We start from the raw sequence: 27,971 nt of genomic DNA on the forward strand, positions 1-27,971 counted from the left end.
TCCGGAACGACCTCCTGCAGTCGAATCGTGTTGGTCTATGGCCGCCGCCATTTTGCGCCGCCATTTTGAAAAATGGCGCCGGCTGAAGACAACACGATTCAATTGCAGGAGGCCGTTCCGGACCCCCGCTGGACCCCCAGGTAATTTAAGGCATTTGGGGGGGGGGGTTCGGGAGGGTGGGGGATTTAATTTAAAGGGTCGGGGGTGGGTTTTAGGGGGTTTTAGTGTGCCGGTTTTCCTGCCCTCCCCCTTCCCCCGATTTACGATTTTTTGACGATAAATCGGGGGAATTGGTATTGTATCGTGGCCCTAACGATTTTTGACGATTTAAAATATATCGGACGATATTTTAAATTGTCAAAAAACGATTCACATCCCTAGTATCTTTCCAGGTAACGAGCTTAAGAAGATGGAGTCACAAGTCCCAGAAATCTCTACCTGTCTCCAGGCTTTGGAGCTCCACTCATCTTTCGCAAAAAAAAAAACAAAACACAGAATGAAGAATCACCCATGGAAGAAGAAAAGAGGAGGGAGGAGTAGCAGAAAGCTTGTAAGTCTCAGGTTGGGAGTTCCTGACACAGGTTCCCCGGGTATAATGACAATGCCCAGTATCCACCAATATCACCAGTAAGTGGCTCAAAAAAAACAAATGCTGTCTCCACCCCTCCCCCCCTGAAACTCAGTCAGTGTTGGGAGGAATAAAGACACTCGTGCTTTTAGATACTCTCCAGTCTGTAATGTTTCTTACTGACCTCTTGCTCTGTCCATTCCTTGGTGCATTTCTGATGTCCTCTTTCCGTGATCAGTCCTCCCTCCCTGGACAGTCACTCCGGCTCTGTGCCTGCTCTCTCTCTCCCCGCTGGAGTCCTGTTCCAGCCATTTTACCCAGGCTGGTTGGCGAGGCTGCAGCGGGGAGCCCCAGGAGATGGTTTTAATCTTTTCTCTGCCTTTCTGGACTTCACACACCAACAGTTCTAATTCCCCTAGAGCTGAAACCCAGAGTGCATGAAAGCTCATATTTTCTGTAAAAAATGGCTGAGAGAAGAAATAGAGCGAGAGGAGAGTGTAACACGCATTTACCTTGGAAAAAATGACTGCAATATACAGAAGATCTGCCTTTTCCTTAGGCTGCGGTCAGTGTATCCTGCAAAGACCTGGACCTGAGTGGGTGTTTTCATTATCGGACTAGGAGGAACCTATTGTAGGAAACTGTAGTGAAAGTATTCTGCGGGCGAAGGAAGCACTTGTACTGCTGTTGCTTGCAGGGTGGGTACATGGAAACAAGGAAATTGATGGTAGATTAAAATAAAATAAAACCGCAAGGCAGCAGGCCTGTCCACACTGACTGTTTCCCCTGCCTACTGCAATAGCACTGCTGGGGCTAGGTCTCCAGCTTTACCTTTATCCTCTGGCCTTGTGCCACGCTGATTTCAGTGGCAATGCCATTTTTTCCTCACCGCCTCCACTGCCAAACTGAAGCCTGCATTCTCCACCATTGTTCGGAAGAAATACTTACCCATGTTGCTTCTGAGTCTCCCCTCCCCTCCCTTGACATTGTGACCCCTTGTTTTAGGAGGAATCCAGTTTGCAGCATTACTGATCGGGCTTCACGACTTCAAAATTCACCAGAAACTATAAGACAGTACACTAATAACATTAGCAGTGTAGTCGCTCCTCCAGCACCTACCTACAACAATGGGCAGGACCTTCATTGCCTTCCTCTCCCTCCCACTGACCCGCCGACTCTTGGACTGCGACCCCTTGGCTGACCGCAGGCTGCACCGGACTCCATTTTCCTCGGGGCTCCCCTCTTTCGCCTTTTCGGGGGCCTCCATGTCGGAGACGCTATCCAGCTGGGCGGGTGTCAGGTCGTCTTCCGGGGTCCCTTTCGTGGCGGGGCTCGGGCTGAGGCTGGGCATCAGGTACCTCGCCTTCTCGCTCTGGTCTCTCTTGATGCTCTTCAGGCTGAAGGAGAACTTCCTCTGGGTGTGGGCCAGCTGCCCCTTGCGGCCCACGCTCCATTTCCGGAGGCCACGGAAGATGCAGTAATAGAGGAGCAGCATGACGGGGCAAGGCACAAAAAAAGAGCACACCGAGGAATAGACCACAAAGTTATCGTCTTCCAGCTTGCAGAACCTGGGGTCCCGACTGGCCACGTCGTTAAGCCCAAAGATGACAGGGCTGGCCACGCCCAGCGACAGCACCCACGTGGCTGCAATGAGGACCAGTTGCCGCACACTGAAATGGTTCCTGTTGTATTTCAGTGGGAGGATGACAGCAATGTACCTGTTCCCAACGAGAGAAGAGGAAAGGATCATTAGGAATTTTCACAAAGGAAGCTCAGAGATTTTTAAGCAACAGTCCTGGTAGGGAAAGGGTTTTTTTGTTTTTTCTTGGGTAATTTACTAAAGGGTCAATTTTAAAAGCATTGCTCGTGCAAAAATGCCCACATATGCTCTTATGTGGGCAGCGTGTGAGCAATGCGGATTTTTAAAAGCCGCAAATTAGGTGCGGATCTACCTGTGTGCGCGTGCGCGAGGTATAAAGGGGAGGGGCATAGGTGTTCCAGGGCGGGGCCAACACTCATGCATGTAACTCCGTATTTTAAAAATGAAAACCTTAGAGTGGGTACGCAAGATATCCAGGTAACTTTACTGCTGCTCCTGATGAGGAGCAAGTCTATAGATCTCGAGTTTTAGAGCTTATAGGCAGGGCCAGTGCACGGTTATTAGGCGCCCTAGGCGAACCTTCTGCTGTGTGCCCTCCTCCCCCGGTCTCAGCCCCGACTCCTACCTCATTCACGCCCGCCGAGTATGTGCTTCTCTGGGCCACGAGCAGGATGGGCACTGCTCGTGGCCTGACGAATCTCTGCTCCTCTTTGCCGCGAGCGGGATAGGCTCCGCTCATGGCCCCACATGGCTGCTCTTCGGGCGCCCCCCCCCCTAATGGTTGGCGCCCAAGGCGACCACCTAGTTCGCCTAATAGGCTGTGCCGGCCCTACTTACAGGACAGGGTGAGGGGTCCAGGTCAACTGGACAGCATGCAGGATGAAGATCCAGAGGAGTCTGGAAGACCTTGAAATGAACTGGACAAACGAGTGGACTAATTGGAAAACTGGGAATGTGCCCAGAAGAAGCAGGTTTTAAAATCCACTGGCACACGTGCGTAAAAGCCGACAAAGTCCTATGGAAGACATAGCCATGTGCTAGCTGTGCTCCAGTAACCTCATAAAATTAGGAGCATACTTACACACGGTTGGTGCATTTTAAAACATAGGCGAACAAGTGCGCACACAATTAAAAATTATAGTCTATCTTCGCTCGCGTGCCCATATGAACATATATATGTGCATGCGCCCTCGTTTTAAAATTACTGTCTTAGCAGTTAGATCAGGCAAGAAGTTCATTTAAAATTGTCATGATATTCATTCAAATCTTTAGAAAATATTACCGTATAAAGCTTTTGTTAGCTGCTCATCCCTAACTACTAACCTGAGTAAATTCACTGTCTGACCTGACCATGCTGTCATACACGAGAGCAGTAACGGGGCCGTCAGTGGTGGTGGCCTCTCCTGTCCGTGTTGTGGTACACGAGAGCAGTAATGAGGCCGCCAGTGGTAGTGGCCTTGCCTGTCCATGCAATTGTACACAAGAGCAATAATGGGGCCGTCAGTTTTTGTGGTCTCTCCTGTCCATGCAGTTATACACGAGAGCAGTAATGGGGCTGTCGGTGTTGGTGGCCTCTCCTGTCTGTGCAGTTGTACACGAGAACAGTAATGGGGCCGTCGGTGTTGGTGGCCTTTCCTGTATGTGCTGTGGTACACAAGAGCAGTAATGGGGTGATCAGTGGTAGTGGCCTCTCCTGTCCATGCTGTGGAATATGAGATCAGTAATGGAGCTGTCAGTGGTGGTGGCCTCTCCTGTCCATGCTATAGTATGTGAGAGAGGGTGGTGGCCTATTCTGTCCACACTGAGCATGCCAAGGTACACAGCAATGGGCAGTAAGTGGAGATGGTCTGTCCTGGCCATGCTGAACTGCACAAGAGCTGTAATGGACTAAAAGTGGGGGTGATGATGATGTCCAGGTGGTGTCCTTTCCTGTCCACACTGCCCGTGATGAGATACAAGAGAGCAGTTATGGGCTATCAGCGGTGATGGCCTTACCTGTCCACGCTGATGGCACAGAGGTTAAAGATGGAGGCTGTGCACAGCATCACATCCATGGTCATTAGAGTGTCACAAAGATACGTGTTCAGGGTCCAGACTCCTCCCTGGAACTGAAAAAACCCCACAAAGGATTGTTAGAAGTTGGAGTGGAAAAAGGATGTTTCTTTGTCCCAGAGAAAAAGTCTGCTGGTAGACAAATGCTAGAAGGGTTGAACAGAGGAACATTTTGACAACTGTAGTGCACGTTACTTCCAGAGTCTTCTAAAAGGTGCAGGTCACAATCACAGACAGGAAGGTCGTTTTTTGCTTATTTTTGTTTTACTTCTAACCACAAATCGCAAACAGTGCAAAATCAGAAACCAAGAGCAAAATCTTGTACAAATTTTATCCGAGACTGGAAGGGAGGGGGGTTCAGAGAACTGACAGAGAAATGCCCAGCAGGTGATAAAATAAATGTTATTTGTTATTATTTGCAAATTAAGGGGGTGGCGATGAGGGCTACTGTTGCCCCAGATATAGCTAACCTCTTTGTAGCCCAATTTGAGGAGGAAGTGTTATACTCCTCATCATGCTTTAGTAACATTTACATTTGGCGACGCTATGTTGATGATATCTTTTTTCATCTGGTTGGGAACATGTGAGGAACTTCAGAGTTTTGTAACATGGATCAATGGCCAAAATGTTCATTTGAAATTCTCTTTACAATATCATCCCTATTCTCTCGCTTTTCTGGACATTACTATAACAAGAGAGGGGGAAGGGTTATCAACATCCCTATATCGAAAGGGACAGATAGTAATCAATTTTTGCAATGCTCTAGGTGTCATCCAAAAAAGTTAAAAGATAGTCTTCCGATCAGCCAATTTTTACGCTTGAGGAGGATCTGTTCCACGTTGTCTGAATTTAAAATACAATCAGAAGTCATGTGGTTTCAGTTTTTGGAAAGAGGATATCCCCGATCAGTTATAAAAAAAAAGCCTACAAGAGAGCATTATTTGCCGACAGATCATTACCATTGGGGTATAAGGCTGTTTGGGATAATGAGGGATTGACATGTGTATTGCATTATAGTCATCAAGTTAAGGAAATTATTACCATCCTACAGCGACATTGGACTTTGTTATCGTTACATGAAACATTGAACATCCCCCCACGGTTTGCTTTTGCTAGAAACCAGAATCTACACAATAAAGTTGTGAGAGCTTGTTTGAAATTAAAAACTGAAGAGGGTTCCCAGGAGAAGCTCAAAGGGAATTCCCCTTGTGGCGCGTGTGCGATGTGTGGGTTAGCTTTGGTTGGATCAGAATGGCAACATCCCGGTTCAAAATGCAGAATTTTTTTAACAAAGTCTACAAATTGCAATTCCAAAGGTGTTATTTATGTGCTACAGTGTCCATGTAATTTGATTTATGTGGGCCGGACCAAATGCAAAATCCATATGCGGTTGCTTGAACATAAAAGCTGCATTAAAACGTCAAAATTGACAGGTCCGGTGGTAGCTCATTGTATTGAGAAGGGTCATCAGTTTAAAGACTTTAGGTGGACGATTTTGGAGGCAATCTGTTTTCCAGCTCGAGGAGGGGACATTCAATCATTATTGAACCGATGGGAACAATTCTGGATTTCTGATTTAAAATCGGTGCATCCAGATGGATTAAATGAAATAATTAACTGGTATTCCTTGATTTAATTAGTGACATCATTATGTTTGATAGATATAAAAGAGAGGTGGATAGACGCCAAGTTTTGTTAAAGGTCTTAAAAAGAGGATGTTTAAATAAAGTGAATCATTTCGGGGAGCAGACGGATGGATTGAAGACTGAGAGAGTGGACTAAGTTATAGAGAAGCCCCCTGAGCAGATGCAATATCGAAACATGGATCCATGTCAGGGCAGTGATTGAACAGGATACTAAAGCTAAGTTTTTGCTCTCATTGATAAAAAGTAAACAAGACGTTAACCAGTAGGCTACCCGGGAAGGAACCTTCTTAATGAGTAATAAGATTAATATGATGATTTAGAAAGTTTTTAATAATACAAAAAAAGGAAATCCAATGTGGTATGATATTGATAAGTTATAAAATAAAGCAAAAGTGGACTTAAGGGGAACACATTTGGTAATAATTTCCAAGCTGTACTCATGAAGGTCCTACAAACAAATAATAAAACAAAAGGTAAAAAAAAGGTAAAAAATATGAAAAGAAAAAGAAAAGTTAACTGGGGAATAGTGTGTTGTTTTGGAATCTTGGTGATTTCCTCAGATTTCTGAGTTGTTTGGGCTAATTATTGTTGATCCGATAAAATAAATACTGCATTCTGAGTAGCCATCTGGAAAATTAAGATATATGAAGAGCATTCAGAAGGAAAGTCTGAAGAGGTGATGGAAAGGGGGAAGGCAAGGGAAGAGGGGGCAAGAGCCACAGGCGGGGAGCCAGGAGGAGAAGGGAATCTAAGCAGGGGAGCTGCCCAGGGGAGCGTGGGACTGAAGAAGATGCTCAGGCATGGGATGAGAGAAATGCAGCGATACGCTGAGGTGGAGGTCAGTATGGAGAATCCGTACAGGGTTGCGTGATGTGGGTAACAGCAAACATCTTTTCCTTTGCTTCTTCCACAATTCTGGTTCTCTACTCTGGGCTGAGGATACCTGGTTGCTTGGTGCAGGCTCTAGTTAGACATTGAGAGGTCCGAATTCAAAGGCTTTGCCTGGGTGACTTTTTTGAGTTTAACTGGACAAAAGCCAAGGGTAGGTCTCAACAGGGATGTGGACCCTTAGTGCTTGAGGCGTGGCTGATGCTATCTAGTGAGCAAGACCATTGTGTGCCCACTATCAGCTGGTGGGGAAGCCCAGAGGCAGGACCAGCTGGAGCTTTGCCTACACCTGCCACCTCCCCTGCCGGTTGAGCCCTTGGGTTCTGGCAGCTGGCAGGTCTTAGGTGAGTCCCTAGGGCAGTCCTGAGAGGAATCCAAGGTGAGACGTGAGTCAGGGCAGGCGGCGAACAACAGAACCAGAAGACAGGCCACGGATCGGGGCAGGCAGCGGACAAAGCAGAGTTGAATCCAAGACCAAAGTCAAGGTCCAGGAAGTCAAGCCAGAGGGACAAGGGTAATTGACTGGACAAACAAGACAGAAGGAAGGACAAAACAAGGCAAGGCAAGGACTGAAGAACAGCATGACAAGGAACAAGGCACGGACAAGATGGAGAATAAAGCACAAACAGGAACAAAATGACTTGGGACAAACAAGCTCCAGGGGACCTGTTGCTGAGGTGGTGAGAGAAGGACCAGGGAGCCCTCTTACAGGGCACAGGAAGTGATGTCATCTGTGGGCGCCGCGGCCTGTCCCCGCCACGGGTCCTTTAAGAATAGGTGCGTCGGCCGTGTACGCACTTAGGAGGCCTGGGAGGCAGATGGGAGGCGGCATTCTCTGCTGCGTGGGATGGTCCTAGCATGGCAATGGAGTTTGGGGCCTGGAGACCATCATGTCAGGGGTAAATGCAACGGTTTGTAGAGCCATCCCGTGAGCCGCCAGTTGTGACACCAAGATTTGAATATTTACCCACACAAAACTTACCCAGATAGAAGAAGGTGGTGTCTGGTGGGGCTTCATTTTAGCTAGTGAGAGCTGATATTTTTATGCTATCTGGCTAAAGTTAGCCAGGTATATTCAGCAAAACACTTACCCAGCAGGAATGTTCCACTGAATATCTGGGTAAAGTCACCCGGTTAACTTTCCCGCTGACCACCCAGCTCTGCATGATTCTCCTGCCATGGGTCTGTTGGAGCTGCAGTCCTTGGCAATTGCCTGGAAGCTGTGCTGGGTTCCCTGCTCCGGGGACTCAGCTCCAGGCACACTCTAGCAACAGCTAAACAGGACTCCAGGTTTGTCTGGTCAGCAGTGCCAGGAACAAAGTAAAGCAACTGATAAATTAGTAAAGGCGCGCGCTGTACGGATTTGTAGTTTGTAAGAGGTAGTCTGGACGCTCCTCCCCCACCGAGGAGGCAGAAAAACAAACAGGGAGTGACAGCTTGCCTTCCTACAGGGCTCAAACCGATGCAGGACTGAGCTCCATTTTATTTTATTCATTTAAAATACTTTTTTATGCATGAAAGATTTCTCCCTTGGTGCTTATTCCACTATTGCTTGTCATCCTTTCGCTATTTGGCTTAAAGCGCCCCCATCCACCAGTAACGGGGTGGGTTTTGAAGACTGTAGATGGATGGGGACTATGGGAACAGGATACTGGGACAATTTCCCCCTGCTTCTCGGGGATTTGGGGAGTGGTGTCTGAGCCATGGGACAGTAAGTCTCTTGCTGATGCTTGGTTGCCTCCTTCCCTCCCTAATCCCCTATCGTTATCGGACTCGTCTAGTCTCCAGCATGTGTTTTGCATTTTGCTGGCGTCTCCAGCTTTTTTCAGTATCAGAGAATCAAAATGACCTGTCTGGGTCTCTCTAGGGGTCAATGAATCTCAAGCGAGCTGCCTGAAAAAGAGCCCATCCATCCATCCATCCACTCTGCCATCTGTGTAATGTCCACTGTCGAAGAGCAAATGCTGAAACTGAGGCTAACATCAGCCTTTAAAACAGGAAGTAGTATTAAACATTAAAATTGAAACATGATGGTATAAAATCATGGCATGGATGTTTATGTTGTTTAAAATGTTTTTACAGTGGGGTTATTATACTGATATATTCTCCATGCACCCCACCATCCTTCCACTTATGAGGAAAAAAGCAGAATCTGCAGCCTTTGCCTGTCTCTCTTTTTGCCCTTCATTCCTGGTTCCTTCACCCCTTCCCTCTCCCGGCTGACTCCCTGCTTCTTTCTGTGCCTCTCAGCCCTTCATCATCATCATCATCCCTTTCCTTTTTCTTTAGTTCACCTTCCTCCTTTCCCCTCCCCTCCCCATCTCCCCTTTTCTTCTTTAGTCTCTTCTTCTCTCCCCATCCTCCATTTCTCACCTCCTGTCTCCCCTTCTCCCTGACCCTCCCTCTGGCCCCTTCTCTCCTTTTCCCTTCATCCCGTCTTCCTGACCTTACTCTTCCCCTCCTCTTCCCCTCCTCCACCCCCTATCCCCTGAGTCTTCCTCTTGCCCCCCCTACCCTACCCTACCCCTTCCCTTCTCCTGCCATTGCCTTGCTCCCCCCCCCCACCCCCGCCATTGCTGCAGTCTTACCTCAGAGTACACGTAGAGAGGTAACACCAGCACGGCCAGCAGCAGGTCGGCCACAGCCAGACTGACAATGAAGTAGTTGGTGGCGGTTTTGAGAGCGCGCTCAGTCAGCACGCTTAGGCACACCAGGACATTGCCCAGGATGATGACGAGGATGAGAGGGATGCCGAAGAAGAGGGCCAAGTAGTTGTAGCTGGCGCCACCGACACCGACGGCTGTGTCCTGTGTCTGGTTCTGAGTGTCATTGGCCATGGTACCGTCCCTCTCTGGCTGCCCGTCATGAGCATCTGGCGGGAAGAACACAGGAAGCGAGGTCAGTGCACGTCAAGATGTGAGGCGTGGTTAGATACATGCAGAACTTTATAAGAAGAACTTTATTGAAGATGACACTTTATTGAAGGTTATAACGGAGGCTGGCTCTCCGTTATAAAGACATTTTTTTTTGCATTACATGCAAGGCTTTTTTTCAGGGGGGGGGGTTACTTGCCAATACTGAGTACCGGCACCGTTTTCCTCCACCTCTCGATTTGCCCTGTGGTCCCTTAAATTTACACCGTGCATCCTGCATGTGAGTACTGGCACCTTCCCCCCCCAGAAACGTTGATTAATTGTAATTGTATTTATATCTGCATTTGAATGTAGAGAATTCTACTAAGAAGAACCTCCCATCTGTGTAGGTAGAGACAAGGCCTTGTAAGTGGATTACAGCTCTCCCCATGTGGGCTGCTGTGTTGCTTGCTTCTTGCTACTGTAAAAGAGGGAGATATCTAGAGGGGGTAGTGTTTTAAACTTCTGAGCAGGGGGAATGCTGCTGCTCCTGTTCCAGTGTTGTTTTTTTCTTGCTTTTGGGCCTTAGGCCCGAGTATGGAAAAAGTTGAAAGGGTTGCCTTTTCCCCAGTTTTAAGGAATACTGTTTTCCCCTTGTGTCATTTTGGTTGAAGCCAACTAAATTCCTCTTGTCCATGGGAATTCAGAGGCCATCCTCAGGAGAGGAGTCTCTGACCCAGAGAGATCCAGGAGCCCTTCAGAGGACTCTGCATGGAACGGAGCTTCATTCATCTCTGGGAGCAGGAGAAGACTGGGAAAAAAGGAGAACATTGGCGCCAACCCAATATTAACCACAGGACCCACATTCTGCAATTCAATGCCTCTGGAGATAAGACTGCAGAAAAACTCCAAACGTTTCAGACTAAGCCTTAAAACCTGGCTCTTTAAACAGGCTTTTTTTTATAAAGAGAATGAAGAAAGCAAATAAGAGCATAACCCGGCACCAAACAGGTAGTTTGTAATTTCCTTTTCTTTCCCACCTTTAAATACACTTAAGATTAGTTTCTTTATTATATAAACTGCAATAGAAACTTCAACCTAACAAAATCAATACTCAACAAATAGTTTATACTGAAAGAACCCTGTTATCCCGCATTATTGGCACGTTCATAATGTTTGGGCTATCCGAATTAATTTCTATTACTATATGTGCCTTTATGTAAACCGTTGTGATGGTTAATTTACTGAATGACGGTATAGAAAAGTTTTTAAATAAATAAAGTGCGAAGCCTGCTCTTGACATCTGAATCGCAGTATGAGAAATGAAACTTTGAACTACGCCGCCTAGACTCATTCAAGTATCAGGTCCACCAATTTGGGACGAAGCTCCAAAAGTGCCTTTGAAATTGGGACAGACATGGACAGACAACATCAGATGAAACCATCAGTATAGAAGCAAAGGTTTACTGGCAGAGGACTGGGTAATGAAGTGCAATGAACAAGGACTGTTACTTTAAAATCAACCATCAGTAAAGTTATGTTGGAACCACATTCGTCGTCCAGCGGGATTATTGCTTGATATGTTAAGTACTATTAAGCAACGCTCAGGGCCTTGGAGAAAAGTGTCCTCCCCCACCCCCACAGGGAATCTTGGAAAGAAGATGGAAAATTATAGGAATGTTGGACATCTTAAGCCCTTGGAATTGGAGGTGGCCATTGAGGTAAATGAAAGACAACTATTCTTGCAGCATTGAGACTAGATCCAAAAAGCAACGAGGAAGACGGTCTGAAAAAGCCATGAGGAATTAAAACAAGGAATAGCCGAGAGCCCTTAAAAGATCTGTTTATTGAATAAACGGTCTTTTAAGGACTCTTGGCTATTCCTAGCATTGAGAATAGCACAGAAAATTATACGTAGCCCCATGTGGCATCTGATAGTCCAGGCTAACACAAATTGTTTTATATAGAGGCTGTCAAAATAGGTACCTAGTTTTATTCTTTGATATCCTCCTATGTAATATTTTCAGGTATTCTGGGATGCCAGAAATATTTTGCTGTGTCTGTCTCAATGGTTCTGAATTCTGGTCCTCATGGCCTCCAAGTGGGTCTGCTTTTTAGGATAACTAATGGGCCAAGAATGGGTAAATTTGCATATTCTGTTTACTCTGAAATTCAGACTTATTTGGAGGCCACAAATCGATCTCTCTGGGCTTCCATACACGAAGCCTCCATTACCCAAGCTCTGGAGGACAGGCAGCCTGTTTGTTTTTGGTGCTTGAAAAGTTTTTATCTGTAAGCTGGCTTACTAAATGCATGTTCTTAATGAGGATGAGAAACTTGAGCATTGATCTAAATGCACCAGCTGATGTGGGAATGCTTTTATCAGCTTTTGGCATGGTGTTTACCTAATCTGGGAGCCCTCAGGATGTGCAGACGGACTCCAGCTTTCTTTCCCTTTAGGGGGGGGGGAGAAACACATTGCTTCAGAGCCCCGCTGCTGATTGCTTTCATGTTTCTAAGAGCAGGAGACAAGATGGACTGAAAAAAAAAATCAGCTCCACATGGATTCCCAAACAGTCGTTTACTTAGCTAGGAAAATCCCAAGAAACAACAGATGAGGAAGGTAATGTGCATTAGGTACAATTACTTCCTGTCCTCAGAGGGTTGGATACTGTATAGGTACTTTGCTGTAGATAGAAGATATTCCCAGTATTCCATTCTGGGAGTTGGGAGACTTTGCCAGGCCGGGATCGCCTGAAATGTGTAAAGTACTCGCATGTTCAGAACCGGACAAGTCACCGACTCCGTGCCTCTGCAGACAATCCTTCTATCCTTCTTTCAACTGCAGGTCAAAGCCCCTCGGCTTATTGCTCTCTGAGTCCTTCTTACTCACTCCCCAGACCCATATGAACAAAGAAATCGGGCTGGAAACTACCAGAGAAAGTTGTTTTGTGCTAAGCATTTGGAAGTCTCTACCTTTAGCAGTGCGGCTTGAAAAAGAAAACAGAAAATTTAGGAAAGCACTTAAAGGTTTTCTTTTCTCCCAGTTTGATTAACTATGTTGTTAATCACTGTACATTTTTGCTATATTTTACCTCTGCATATTCGGGTGTTGTGTCTTTGATTCTCTGTTAAGTTTACTGAACCTAACTGATACTACTGTCCTCTTTTACTATGAGGAATAGAAGCTTCTTACAGATGTATTGCCCATTCATTAAAGATACAGATAAAGTGGTAATGGAGGAGACCAAGATAAGCTCACATCTAAGTAAGGGAACTAAAGTGGACTGGAATGGTTTCCAGAATATCCATGAATGGGAGGAACGGTGAGGGAGCAGAACACTGTAATGATCTTGACCAAGCCCTGCTGGGATTGCATCCAGTGGCATAGCCATGGGTAGGCTCAGGCCCACCCAATCAGGGCTGCCCGAAACCAAATGAGGCCTGAAGAATGGCGCACCAGTCTGAAGAGAGCCCGCCGAAGAAAGGCTACCACGGAAGCCCATCCTGGTAGTGGCGAAGAAAGCCTTGTTGAAGCAAGGCCGCTACAGAAACCTATCCCCATGGCAGAAACAAAAAAGGCCTCGTGGCAGCAAAGAAGAAGGCTCTGATGAAGCAAAGCTGCCACAGGAGCCCATCCCCGTGGCGGCTAAGAAGGCCCCAACGAAGCAAGGCCATGATGGGAGCCCATCCCCACGGCGGCAAAAAAAGAAGGCCCATCATTGTAAGGCCATGGTAGAAGCCCATCCCTGCGGCAACAAGAGGCCCACCAGAACAAGGTAGCCACTGGAGCCCATCCACGTGGTGGTGAAGAAGGCCCCACCTGAGCAAGGCCACCATAGAAGCCCATCCCTACAGCGGCAGAGGAAGAAGGGGTTTGACGGTAAGGCCCAATGCATGTGTGTGAGAATGGAAGCCTGAGTGTATGGGTGTGTGTGAGATTGGGAGCCTGAGTGTGAATGTAAGACTGGGAGCCTGAGTTGTTTTTGTGTATAAAAATGGGAGACTAGATGTTTTGTATGTATGTGTGTGAATGGGAGCCTGGGTGTTTCGGTGTGTGAAAATGGGAGACTGGGTATTTATGTGGGTGAGAATGGGAGCTTGCGTGTATGTGTGTGAGCATGGGAACCTGAGTGTGGGTAGAAGACTGGGAGCCTAAATTGTTTGGGTGTATAAAAATGGGAGCCGAGGTGTTTTGTGTGTGTGAGAGAATGGGAGCCTTGGTGTTTGTGAAAATGGGACCCTGGGTGTTTATGTGTGTGAGAATGGGAGTTTGTGTGTATGTGTGAGAGAATAGGCGCCTGGGTGTTTGTATGGGAGAATGGGAGCCTGGGTTGTGTGTGTAAGCATGAGGGCCTGGATGATTTTGTGTGTGTGTGTGTGTTTGTGAAAATATGAACCCAAGTGTTTTGTGTGTGTGAGAATGGGAGCCTGGGTGTGTAAGTGAGTGAGTTTGAGAGTGGTAGAGCATGTGAGAATGAGTGCTAGTGTGTGTGAGAGTGAGAGCTCGTGTGTAAGGGAGTCTGTGAGAGAAAGCATGAGCTTGTTTGTGTGAGAGAGAGAGAGGAAGGAAAGAAGATAGAGGAGAGAGAAGAAACAGAAAGAGAAGAGTGACCCTGGAGAAAGAATTAGGAAAAGACTGACATGGGGAAAATGGAAAAAAAGAGACTGGGACCAACTGAGTAGAATAATAAAAAGATCAGACAACAAAGGTAAAAAAAAATATATAAATATTTTGATTTTTTTAGCAATTGGAATATGCCATCTTTGGGTATGTGCATTTCTTATATTTTTTTATTTTGCTCTTTAGAGTTCCAATGTTCAGAGTCTGATTTCTCAGGCTTTTTACTTCGATTTTGTTTGCATGTTTTAATTTCTAATTTGTAGTCCTTTATTTCTGAATTAGGTAAGGGTCAGTCCGTGTTCTGTCTGTGTCTGACTGAGGTGCAGTATTGTTGCTAGTGTGTAGTTTCACTGTAGGGATTTGTAGCAGTCCGGTTTGTTCTGTTATCACAGTAAGTGGCATATTAATGTTCCAGGGCCTTGTGTAGTATTTGCATTGCTGCTTTTTCATAAGGTTGCGCTTATTTGAGTCCTGAGAGTCAGTGCTGTTATATGATACGACAAGGTTCTAGGTGCCTTTTTATTTTTTATTTGCAGGGGTTTGTGTTACTTCACAAAATGTTTAGCAGTGGAGAGAGTCATTTTTTTGCTGAGGTGACTCCAGAATTTGAATATATTTCTTTTTCATGTTGGGTTGCAATGTGAACTGTCGTAGTTTTGCCCTGCACCCATTCTTATGATTATTGCTATTTTATTGTAGTTATGATGATATCTGCCTTTCTGGAAAGAGGATTCATTGATATTTGTTTTATGACATGATTGATTGAATCTGGTGTTTGTGTTCTTTGCTTTTTTCCATGATATTCTTGTGTATTTATAAATGGCAATAAATAAAATACATTGATACAGATTAATTAGGAATTTTTAATGTTGGTAAGTGCTTGAAATAATTGAGATAAAATATTCTAAAAGGTTTCGCGCATGATGCATAACAGATGTTGCAGACTACTTAGAAACCCATTGTAGGGTGCATGCTAAGGCATTATTTATCAATAAGAGTACAAGTGTTAGGGCTCAGACCTGTATGCTTACAGCCCACCCATGTTAACCTTGGGCCCACTCAAAATATCAGTTCTGGCTATGCCACTGATTGCGATTCCTGTAGCATACAATGGGTAAACTGGGAGAGACGCCAAGTTAGATCTAGGTCAATAAAACAAGAAACAAAGAGGTATGCATATACTTGCCAAGTCAAAGTGCACAGACATGCTCGGAGGTGTGTACAAAGGAGCATACAATTATAAAATTATAAAACAATAGCATAATTAATACAAGATAAACATATGATTCAAAAACCTTCGAAAGAATAAATGCACAAGAAGCTTCTTTGGCGTGCTTCTTCATGCACACAGTGCCTCCAGTATCATCACGAGGACTAAGGCTCAACAGCCCTCGATGTCATCAAGGGATGTCATCAAGGGATGGGACTATAGACCAGTGAGCCTAACTTCAGTGCCGGGAAAAATAGTGGAAACTATTCTGAAGATCAAAATCATAGAGCATATAGAAAGACATGATTTAATGGAACACAGTCAACAAGGATTTACCCAAGGGAAGTCTTGCCTAACAAATCTGCTTCATTTTTTTGAAGGAGTTAATAAACATGTGGATAAAGATGAACCGGTAGATGTAGTGTATTTGGATTTTCAGAAGGCGTTTGACAAAGTCCCTCATGAGAGGCTTCTAAGAAAACTAAAAAGTCATGGGATAGGAGGAGATGTCCTTTCGTGGATTACAAACTGGTTAAAAGACAGGAAACAGAGAGTAGGATTAAATGGTCAATTTTCTCAGTGGAAAAGGGTAAACAGTGGAGTGCCTCAGGGATCTGTACTTGGACCGGTGCTTTTCAATATATATATAAATGATCTGGAAAGGAATACGATGAGTGAGGTTATCAAATTTGCGGATGATACAAAATTAGTCAGAGTAGTTAAATCACAAGCAGACTGTGATACATTACAGGAGGACCTTGCAAGACTGGAAGATTAGACATCCAAATGGCAGATGAAATTTAATGTGGACAAGTGCAAGGTGTTGCATATAGGGAAAAATAAACCTTGCTGTAGTTACACGATATTAGGTTCCATATTAGGAGCTACCACCCAGGAAAAAGATCTAGGCATCATAGTGGATAATACTTTAAAATCGTCAGCTCAGTGTGCTGCAGCAGTCAAAAAAGCAAACAGAATGTTAGGAATTATTAGAAAGGGAATGGTTAATAAAATGTAAAATGTCATAATGCCTCTATATTGCTCCATGGTGAGACCACACCTTGAATACTGTGTACAATTCTGGTCGCTGCATCTCAAAAAAGATATAGTTGTGATGGAGAAGGTACAGAGAAGAGCAACCAGAATCATAAAGGGGATGGAACAGCTCCCCTATGAGGAAAGGCTGAAGAGGTTAGGGCTGTTCAGCTTGGAGAAGAGACGGCTGAGGGGGGATATGATAGAGGTCTTGAAAGAGTAGATGTAACTCTGTTATTTACACTTTCGAATAATAGAAGGACTAGGGGACACTCCATGAAGTTAGCAAGTAGCACATTTAAGACTAATCGGAGAAAATTCTTTTTCACTTAATGCGCAATAAAGCTCTAGAATTTGTTACCAGAGGATGTGGTTAGGGCGATTAGTGTAGCTGGGTTGAAAAAAGGTTTGGATAAGTAATTGGAGGAGAAGTCCATTAATGGCTATTAATCAATTATACTTAGGGAATAACCACTGCTATTAATTGCATCAGTAGCATGGGATCTTCTTAGTGTTTGGGTGATTGCCAGGTTCTTGTGGCCTGGTTTGGCCTCTGTTGGAAACAGGAGGCCGGGCTTGATGGATCCTTGGTCTGACCCAGCATGGCAATTTCTTAACAAGAGCAGGCAAGCAGCTGTGGTAGCCATGGTCAGGGATGAGGAACCTGTGTTTGGTGGCCAGCAGCAATCCATGTAAGAGGGATTTAAGTCCTTGGCAGCCTTCTTTCTTTGTTCTCTTACTTTTTGACCATGATGTTACTGGAAGCTATTGGAGTACCACTAGCCTAATCAACGGGCATCACTGCATTTTGGCAGTGGGTTTTTTAGAACTTTCTTTTTGTTGCAAGAAAATGAATATGGCAACAGTAGAGGGTAAATAACACGCAACTTAAAGAATGTGAGCCACTGGCTAAAACTACTAGCGTCGATGGTCACTGATGGTTGATCCTTTACTGGTAAGGGAATGCACGTCAACTAACACAGAACAGAGAGTCTGAGGGCACGTATGGACCCAAAGGTTAACCCAGTCTCATTCCTGATGCAACACTATAGATTCCAGCTGATCTTCAGCTTTCCCCGCAGTTCTTATCTAAAGCTTTCTTAAATTCTGTTACTGTTTTTGCCTGCACCACCTTCATTGGGCGCCTATTCCATTCAGCCACCACCTTCTCTGTGAAGAATTATTTTCCCACTTTGCTGCTGAGTCTGCCTCCTTAGAGCTTTCTCTTGTCCTAGAGAATTCTGTAGTTGAGTTTAATTTATCTTAATATACTGCCTTTCACAAGGTAAACTGAAGCCATTTGCAGCAGATAAAAAAAAAACCAGTATCAAATACAGTAAAAAAGCAAAACATGCTAGAATATTCAGCATATATTATAAAACAATAACAATTAATACAAGGTAAACATGATTAGAAAAATAGAAAAAATAATTACTCAGCAATATAAAACCACTGTTTAAGATTCCAATCTGAATTTACCACATTCAGTTATTTATTTTAAAAGATTTATAGTCCGCATGCTCCACAGTTCGCAGAGGGTTACAATCATACATAAATAATAAATAAAAGCATATAATACAAATAAATCGCAGGAAATAAACAATCATGAGGGCAAAACAGAAAGACTGCAGCTACAAATGCACACTATGGGGTAGATTTTCAAAGGGTTACGCGCATAACCCTTTAAAACCTACCCCTGCGTACGCCAAGCCTATTTTGCATAGGCTCGGCAGCGCGTGCAAGCCCCGGGACGCGCGTATGTCCCGGGGCGGCGGGCAGGGGGTGTCCCGAGTCCTCCAGCACAGTGGCTGCGCAGGTTACGCCTGCCTATCTCCTGCAATAAAGGCAGGGGGGGGGGATTTAGATAGGGCAGGGAGGTGGGTTACATAGGGGAAGGGAGGGGGAGGGAGGGGGGGGAGTGAAAGGAAAGTTCCCTCCGAGGCCGCTTCGAATTCGCAGCGGCCTCAGAGGGAACGGGGAAAGCCATCAGGCCTCCCCTAGGGTTCTGCGCGCGCAAGGTGCACAAGTGTGCACCCCCTTGCGTGCGCCGACCCCGGATTTTATAACACGCGCGCACAAATGTACCCCGCACGCGTAAGATTAAAAATCTGCCCCAAAGTGTGGAGGGAGGGGCTACATTGCTGAATGGGAGATGAAAGAAATGGGTTTTCAGGGCTTCTTAAATAAATAAATAAATAAATAAAAACTTGAGACACAAAGTTAGATGAAGCCCAGCTGCACAATCTGGTTCTGATATTCTTCCCAAAATTATTGTAATTCCTTTCAAAATGAATATGGATAGGCAATGAGTTCCACAGTAAGGGTGCTTGGTAGGAAAATGAAGTGTGTTGCGTACATTCTAATCTAAACTTTAAAAAACCCTGCTGAGGAGATCTTAAAATTCTTCTTAGAGCAAACAAAATTCATAAATTTGCTAAATAAGCCGGTTGACCTGTAGGCAAACCTTTAAAAGCTTCTTGTGCATTTATTCCTTTGCGGTATTTGAATGTCTCAGTCATATCTCCCCTGTCTTTCCTCATATTTATGTACTTAAGTCTTATATCTCAAATGGCTTTTGGCGCAGATCCTGCATCATTTTGTTAGCCATTCCCTAGCCTGCCTACAACATGTCTATATATAGGCCTGGATTTAGGGACTAGGCAGCTGCTTCTGCTTGTCTTAGGGTAAGGGGTGGCCAGCTCTGGTCCTCGAGAGCCACAACCAGGCCTGGGTTTTCAGCATATCCACCAAGAAAATGCATGAGATATATGTACATACAGCGGAGGCAGTGCATGCAGAGCTCTCTCATGCATATTCATGGTGGATATCCTGAAAACCTGACCTGTTTGTGGCTCTTGAGGACCGAAGCTGGCCACCCCTGCCCTAGTGTCATGTGAGCTTCAAAGGGGCGCAACTGCAGCACTCCATCTGCCAAAATCTTAATTCTAGCCTTGGGTCTGTCTGTATCCTCTCAGAGGTACAGTCTCCAGAACTGGACACCGTATTCTAGGTGAGGTCTCATCAGTGATCTGTGCAGATTCTTTATCACTTCCTTTTTTTTTTATACAGGTAATCTCTATGCAGCCTAGTATCCATCTGGTTCTGGCCACTGCCTTATTCCATTTTTTTCACTACAAGGCCTCCCTCCTGATTAGGCACATCAGAATCTCACCTTTGCTTCCTTGGATTCCAAATGTAGGATTCTGCAGTTTTGTTTTTTTTTTGCATATCTGAACTGCCAGGCAGTCAGCCACGTTGCAAGCTTTCTTACATTTCTCCTTATTCTGCTCCCTCAGGGGTGTGCATGCTGTTGCAGATCTTAGTAACATCTGCAAAAAAGGCAATCTTTTCCTTTTAACCCCTCTGTGGTATTGTCCCTAAAAGGTACTGAACAAAATCAGCTGCAGGAAAGATCCCTGATGCGCTCTACCACTCGCCTCTCTCCTCATTCTGAAGCCCATGTAACCACTACTCTCTGTTGTCTATCACTCAACCAGTTTCTAATCCAGTCCAGCCCCAGGCTGCTCAGTTTATTCACTGGGCTCTTATGAGGGACCGTATCAAAAGCTTTGCTGAAATCCAAGTAAACCACACCCAGAACCTGCCCTTAATCTAATTCAATGCTCAGCCAAAGAAATTGACTTCTCTGACACAATCTCCTTTTGGTAAAATCGTGCTGCTTCAGATCCTGCACCCTGATGGGCGTCTGGGACCGGGTGTCAAAGTCTGCCCCTTACTGGTAGAAGTTGCCCCATAGTGGTATGGCATTAGTGGCCTCATCAGGTCAACTTGCCAATAGTGTGAGTCAGAGGTCTCCATCCAGACTCTGCCCCTAAGAGTGAGGTCAGTGTAGTGAGGTGTGCTAATGTAATGTACCGCTCCATATTGGGAGGTGTACCCATGTGACGCGGTGGGGGGTGGGGATAGAGAATTAGCCTTAGAACAGGGCTGAAGGTGTCTCTCCTTGAGAAGGATGCTTTGGGGGCCTTATCCCTCCATGGGGAAGATCTGGGAGAACAGAAGCAGGAGAATTGCAGGATTCCAGGAAGGGTGAGGTCCTGGGAGTCCAGAGTGTACTGAACCACAAGACAAGAAGAGAAGAGACCCAAGAGAGGAAGGGATTCCTCAGAGAACTGATAGAGTGCACCAGGGAGATGTCAGAGGAGAGACAACCTGTCTGGGAAAAGACCTAGCAAATAATTGTGTCCAAAGCTCTAGAGAAAGACAGAAGTGAGGCTCTGAGGAACAGCGAAGAATATTCTACCACGAGGGCCCAGGAAGGAAGGGTACCTTCCCCAAAGAGCTTATATTTGTGGGAAGGAGTATGTGAAAGAGACTGGGTTTGATTTTTTTTCAGTATTTTTGGAGCTTGCTGCTGTGGAACACTAACCCCTGGTGTTCCAGATTATTGGACTTTGTTTTCCTCCCACCAGTTTCAGTAAAGTTTTGTAGTTTGAATAGCAGCTTTTGGAATGATGAGTGATTTTTGGTCTGACTGACTGGTGGGCAGAAGAGCCCTAGAGTGAAGAAAAACCATAATGGCCTTGAAAAGATTTGCCTTCCCCCTCCGAGCGGGAATGTCAGTGGGGTTGTGGGGGCCTTGCATGGTCCATGATCCTCCTCAGGAGCTGACCAGGACATGGGACTACACCAGATTACTTGGTCGGTCTTTGACTCTGTGGATTTTCCCAAACAGGTTGTCTCTCTCCTCTGACATCTCCCTGGTGCACTCATCCAGGTCTCTGAGGAATCCCCTCCTCTTTTCGGTCTCCTCAGACTATCTTCTTGTCTCACTTCTTGTCTTGTCTTCAGCATGCTCTGGACACCGAGGCCTTCACCCCTCCTGGAATCCTGCAGTTCTCCTACTTCTCTTCTCCCAGACCTTCCCTGTGGAGCGATAAGGTCCCCCAACAGTTGTAAGATCTTTCCTGACGCAGAATGTCCATTAATTTAGCCACCACTGAGGTGGTGCTAAACAGCCAGTAATTTTCATCTTCCTCCCTACTACCAATGTTATGAAGAGAGGCAATATTCGCCATTCTCCAGTCCCATGGGTCCACCCATCTCCAAAAATCAATTGAAGAGATCCGTCAGTGCACCTGGCAGAACGTTTCTGAGCTCTCTTAACATCCTAGGATATGTCCCATCTGGCTTCATAGCTTTGACCACATTTAGTTTTGATTGTGATCCACTCTGATCAATCACAATTGGATATAGCAGAATATAAGTTTTATAAGTAAATTACTTCCTCGCAAACATTCTCTTCTGGAAAAGATGTTGCATCTACCCACAGTCCCGTGTGTACCCCTTCCAGCCATCCTGTGGGCCCTCTGAAGCCCCTTCTTTGCTGGACATGGAGCAAAAGTATATGCTTAGCATTTATGGGCCCAATATTCAGCTGCTATCTGGCTGAATAAGTTAGCCGGATACATTTATTTGGCTAACTTATCTGGAATACACCCAGATAAGTTAAATTTAGCAGGATAAGTTTATCCGGTTAACTTTAGACCTGCTCAACAGCTTAGCCAGCTAACTTAGCCAGCTTAGTCTAAGTATCTCTACTTATCCGGCTACGTTAGCTCCTCCCCAGAACACCCCTGTTCTGCCCACCACTTAGCTGGCTAAAACTTAGCCAGATCTTCAGATGCTGCCAATTAGCTGGATAAGTTGGAATTGGTGAATATCGGGCTCTTTATTTTTTCTTTGTAACCCTCCACACATTCCTCCTTTTCTCCTCTCTGTTATATTAGCCCATCTCTATACTTGCTCTTTTCACTGACATATCTGAAGAACGTCTCGCCACCTCACTTTACCAACTATATAAACCATACAAAGTTACTTGTAATTCCCATTTCTTGTCATCCTACCTTAGCTAACTCCCATCCCAGTGTATTCCACGCTTCTACTCTTGGTGTCTGGACTTCCTCCCCGATGCATTCCAGTCCTTGTCCTCTTGCTACCCCTGTTAAGCACTGGGCTGCAGATGGCAGAAATGGACAGGAATAAGAGAGCCCAGATTGGAAACAGATCCTAGCATGCTACTGAGCTCCGTTAGCATCGGTGTGAGCGGAATCCCAGCTCGCTATGTGACGGATTTCCCATGTATTATTTGCAATCCTGCTTCTAAAGAGGTATTTTGTATGTAAATGACAGCAGATGGCTGAGGTGATTTCCATCTTGTCACCATGACAACTCCGCTTCAAAAAAAAGAGCCTGAATGAGAGAAAAGGAGCTAATGAAATTCATTAAAAAAAGAAATTTGAATTTAAGTCTTTCAATATGTTATTTGTTAGCGATTTGGGTGCCCTGCCTCTTTGCAGAGTAGCATCTAGGGGACCGTATCTCCCTGGGTCCCTCTGTCTCCAGTGCGATTAGTGGGTGATTTGCTCTACAGAAACCTTCTTTGGCGCTAAAGGTACTGGCCCTTTAATAAAAGCAGGAAAATAGCTGATCCTTATTTTTCCTGCAGTAGGGCACATGCGACTTAGGGAGCCATGCGTTCTTGAAAGCTCGAGTTAAACATCTTCGGATAATTCTCATGTTGCTCCAATAAAAAGGTGTCACAGCCTGCAAGGTGTCCAGAACAAGTTACATACAACCCATCTCAACCAAATGCACGACAGGGGTAACACTCAACTATTACAAAACATATTGTTGTGCCCGGTCGCAGACGGCTGCGACCTCTGCTGCTCACCTCTCTTCTCCCTGCACCAGCGATTCTCAGAGCCATGGCGCCCTCAGCCTGCAAACGCCGTCTTCCTCGGCGTCCCCGGGATGGCGTGGGCAATCCCATCCGCCATCTTGAACCAGGGATTACCTAGGGCACGCGCGTGCGCGCCAGACCCTCTCTTATTCACGTCACGGTGGGAACCTTGGGGGCGTCCCCTATGCATGACGTCACCCGCCAGTGTATTTAATCCATCCAGCCTATGCTTCCTACGAGTTAGCAAGGACTTCCTTCCTGCTTATTCCACTCCTCTTGGAGACGCTTTGCTTCACTACTCTGAATTCATTCTTGAACTCCTGGACTTAGAATGCCTTAGGTACCCGCTCCTCGGGGGCCTTGTCATGTTCTGGCTATTCGCTCCTCGGAGGGCCTTCCTGCCTGGAGAATCCATCTATCCTTGCTGAGGATTCTGCTTAATTCACCTTGCTGACGGAACCGCCGGTGTACCCTGTACCTCAGGCCACTACCATGCTCATCCCAGCTACCTTCATCTACACTTCGGAGTGAGTACCGTCATCTACCTTGCTCTGCTGACCTCCTGCACTTCTCTGTTCTGCTACTTGCTGATCCTCGGCGTACCCTGCGCTGTGGGCCACTACCAGGGATATCATCATTGAGCAACCTCACTACACTGGACTGTGTTTTCATTCCACTCTGTGGGTATTACCCACGTTCCAGTCTAATAAAAGTCTCTTACTTCTGTGTCCATCTCAGCTGAGGCCACGCCTATCGTGGTGAGTCCCCACAGGGCTCCTCCCTGTGTGTGGAGTCAGCTCTCACTGCGATCCAGGGTCCACAACCACACCAGATTATAACACATATCATCAATACAGTCATTACAAACACCCACACCATTTCCCCAGATAAATAACAAACAAAAATAGAAATCTTCAAATTCTAACACGGGATACCTTCCCTCTCTGAGCCTATTTCCAAAAACTTTCCCCACCAAACAGTTTCATCAAACTGATCCAAAAGTTAATAATCTAGTAAATATATGTGAAAAAAGCCAGGCCTTCAGTTTTTTTTCTAAAAAAATTAGATAATTTCATTCAAGGCACAATTCCAGAAACATAGCATTCCAGAGAAAAGGCGTGAAATAGCTGAGAACTCTGTGCCTAGTAGTGGAAGCTAACTTAACTTCTGCAAGAGCAGGCATACATAAGCAAACTTGCTGAGAGAAGTGAAGAGTCAATAAGTCAGCCTCTCCCCCCATGTAAAAATAATGCGCAATGTCAACTGGTAACCAATGTCAACTAACCATTAAGGCCATAATGAGATCACTTATCTTTTTCCCCAGTAGCAATCTGGCTGTCATATTCAGCAACATTTGCAACTGTCTAATGCTCTTTTTAGGTAACCCCTGGTATAAGACGTTATCGCAATCTATTTTATTGGTCATTGTCGAATAAGTAATAATTGCAAGGTCTTTTTTTCTTCAAAGATGGGCTATATATGCCGAATCACACGCAAACTGGCGAATTTGTTCCATGCACCACTGAACTAATCTGCTTTTGCATAATCAGTGCAGAGTCTGAATAGACTTCCATGGCTCTTTGCTGCTTCCTTTGGCTGCAAATTTACAACTTGAATAGATGAGAAAAGCACCAGCTCTTGCCCTTGTCCTAGTCAGCCGCAGCAGCTCAGTCTGCTCAGGGTTCAATTTAAGTTTATTCCATCCATTCGTTGCAATACTAGGACCTGACCCACAGGTGAAGGAGCACCAGTATCTCATCCTCGCCTCCATCTGCAGCCGTTTGAATCTCCTAACAGACACTGACAGCAAAGGGACCAGTTCCTGTTTAGAATGGGGATTGGCCTATTCACTGCTATTCAGCTGTCAGTGAAGGGTCCAATCATTGCCTGGGTGCAGTGAATAAACGAAAACCAAGTACCCGTAGCTGTCAGAGCTCTGGCACTTAGTACTAAGTGAGCTGGAGGAGGGTAAGAGCCCCTGTACAGTGGGGACTGTTTTGGTGGGTGGGTGAGAGGGTGGTGAGATCAGCCACTTGGGCTCCGCTACTGTTTTTTTCTCTATGGGGGCAAGCAGCAGTAGGGATCGGCTGCTCGAGCATGCTAATTTTTTAAGAATGTTATCTGGCTAACTTTAGGCCGGTGATTTTTCTGACCAGAGTTAGTGAGATGAAGTGCAGCCAACTTTTATCCAGGTGGTGATTCACCTGGCTAAAATGTATCCATTTAATGGGGTGTGGAATTCAAAACTCAGGATCTGTCTGGCTAACCTCCAAACGCTTACCAACATCTTCAAACTTCTTTCAAAGTACTATGAGAAAGGGTGGCTCTATCTACCTGGTTACTGTTATAGAGCAAGCTTGTTCTAATGTACTCAAGGACAAGAGGCAGCAGGAATCAAAAACAGGACTATATTTTATATAGAGGCCATTTCATCATGTTACAGCTTGAGACAGGAAGTGAGTAAAATCTCCTTAGTAAAAGATCAGTAAGATCGGTAACTGAACTAACTCACAATACTTCAACCCATAAAGCAGAATAGTGCCAACTAGTAGCACTACAATAGATTGCATCTTCAATATAGTAGACATTAGCGTGGGTTGTTCTATAACTGGGCCTTCTGCTTTTTTGTATATTGTCTTGCGGCCTATCCAGGTCTCTCTAAACATAGGGCCTTTGGGCGTATAGCCTAGTGGGCTTCAGGCCTCCAGCCTTGCTGCCTTCTGGCTTTTATGTTCTTTGTTCAGTGTTATATTGCTTAGTCCCTGTCCGGTCCTGTCTTCCGTGTCCAGTCCTGTCTTGCCCTGCCCAGCCTAATGTCCTATCCCTGCCTTACTTCTGTCTTGCCTTGCTACAGCCCTAGTTCATGCCCAGTATTCTTGCCCTGTGTCTGTACTCAGCCCCCAACCCTTGTCCTGTATCCAGCTCCAGTATCCAGTCTAACCCTGCTCCAGCCTGTCTGTCTACAGGACCAGCCTTGCCTTCCAGCATTGCCTTATCCAGCCTTGCCAGCATTTCTGATTCCTGCCTCTTTCCTTGCCTTCCTTCAGCCTTATCCAGCCTTGATTCAGCCTGCCTGGACTCACCATGATGTATTGCTACCGCAAAGACCTCTGGGCCCCCACAACGCAAGAGCTCAATTTGTGGGAAAGGGGGCTGGTTAGGCAGAAGACTGGCCCTTGTCTAGCCCAGTGTCCTTCCTTGTAGTCCTACACTACTCCTCAGGTAAGTTACCCAGATCACAGCAACTCTGACAGAATGAAAAGGCCAACCCCTACCCAAAGATGTGGCTCCAGGACCCTCAGCCAAGCCAGTTAGTCCAAAAACAGATTTTTCTTCTACCAATAAGAGTGGTTATGTTCCTGCCTTAGCAACTCAATTTGTTTCTACAGTGAGTTTTGCCTGTCCTGTTTGCAAAGCATAGAGTCCTTCTACCTTCTCTGAGTGCACCAGCTGTTAATTATTTAATCCTGATACTTGGAGATGCTAAAAATGTCAGTATGTTACTCCTTACTATTCACAGATGTGCCTTGTTTGTAAGCTTTTGAAGCCATAAATACTGCAGCCTGCTTGTATACAGGCAGCAGTATTTGTGTCTAAAGGAAACTCCCAGTACAAGACTTTTGAAAAGCATAGATCTGAAAGCCACAGTTTGACAACAATTACTGCAGCCTGCCTGTATGCAAACTACTAAGGAAACTCCTAGCACAAGCTTTTTGAAAAGCACAGATCTCTTGAAAGCCACAGTTTGCCAAGTTAATTCTAACTATACAGCTAATACAACCATAGCTTGTGCAAGTGGTTTACATTCCTTACCTGGAAAAGTACAATTTTCTTCTGATTCCAGCTTAGAAAACCCTGGGCAAGTGAAAACACGGCTTAATCCAGCTCTGTCCCCATCAGTAGAAATCCTGAGTTAATTCTGGCTCTAGAGTTCAAAGTACCACAGCTGGTTGCAGCAACTTATTAATGAGCTCTGCTCAGCCTAATGGAAAAGCAGCATGTAGCCATGTTCAAGCTTGTCCTTTTCGGATCCCTTCTGAAAGTTCATAGCTCAGAGACCAACTTCAACCCAGTAGCACTAACTCCAAGTCAGACTACTGTTTCCTCTCCAGCCCTGGTTTTCCCTCCTGCTGAACCCAGATTCTTGACACAGTCCTTATGCAAGGAGAAATCTTCAGAGATAAGGTCCTGTCTTGATGATCCATTCTGGATGGAACAGTCCAATGCAACAGATATTTCAGTAGATATACTCCATTCCAGTTGAGCCGCTCCAGAAGGAGCCTGCAGCCATAGTCTTGTTCCAATGGGAGCCTGTCTTGTCCAGCCCTCTACTCTTGACTCCGAGAGATGTCTGTATAGATGCCCAGTGTCCAGGAGGCACAACTGTTCCTGACATCAAACACACAGAAGAGGGTGCTGTTCCAGCTTCGGAGCACCCAGAAGAGGGTGCTGTTCTAGACTTCGAGTGCCCAGTCCGTCTGGAGACGGACATCGGCAGACCGCGGCTCCCCTGCCTCCAGCTGCCCTCGAAGATGGATGCATCGCACGGGCGAAAGCGGCCCCTGTGTGTGCAATTGGGCCGCTCAAGACGTGACGTCACATGCCGTGACGCCAAACGTCGTGACGTCACGCCTTGAGCGGCCCAATTGCACGCACAGGGGCCGCTTTTGCCCATGCAGGCGTCCATCTTCACAGGCAGCTGGAGACAGGGGAGCCGCGGTCTGTCTTCGCCGATGTCCGTCTCCAGAGGGGGGCTGCAAAAAAAGTAAGTCGCTTCGTTGCTTTACACTGTC

General features: G+C 45.7%; 1 protein-coding gene across 3 annotated transcripts in view; it reads right to left on the reverse strand.

Moving 5' to 3' along the window:
• The window catches only part of LOC115098745 (D(4) dopamine receptor-like), a 56,841-nt gene that overhangs the window by 15,742 nt on the left and 13,128 nt on the right, over positions 1–27,971 (reverse strand). For 2 of the 3 annotated variants that reach the window (XM_029615619.1, XM_029615621.1), the window contains exons 1-4: positions 26,992–27,090; positions 9,343–9,626; positions 4,164–4,276; positions 1,688–2,286 (exon numbers count right to left, since the gene is read on the reverse strand). In XM_029615619.1, the coding sequence (XP_029471479.1) occupies positions 1,688–2,286; positions 4,164–4,276; positions 9,343–9,591 (961 nt within the window). In that variant the 5' untranslated portion in view covers positions 9,592–9,626; positions 26,992–27,090. Of the gene's footprint in view, positions 1–1,687; positions 2,287–4,163; positions 4,277–9,342; positions 9,627–26,991; positions 27,091–27,971 lie in introns of those variants that run through there. The other variant, XM_029615620.1, reaches the window with a different exon arrangement.

Source organism: Rhinatrema bivittatum, chromosome 9 (assembly GCF_901001135.1).
Source record: "Rhinatrema bivittatum chromosome 9, aRhiBiv1.1, whole genome shotgun sequence".
Classification (NCBI taxonomy): domain Eukaryota; kingdom Metazoa; phylum Chordata; class Amphibia; order Gymnophiona; family Rhinatrematidae; genus Rhinatrema; species Rhinatrema bivittatum.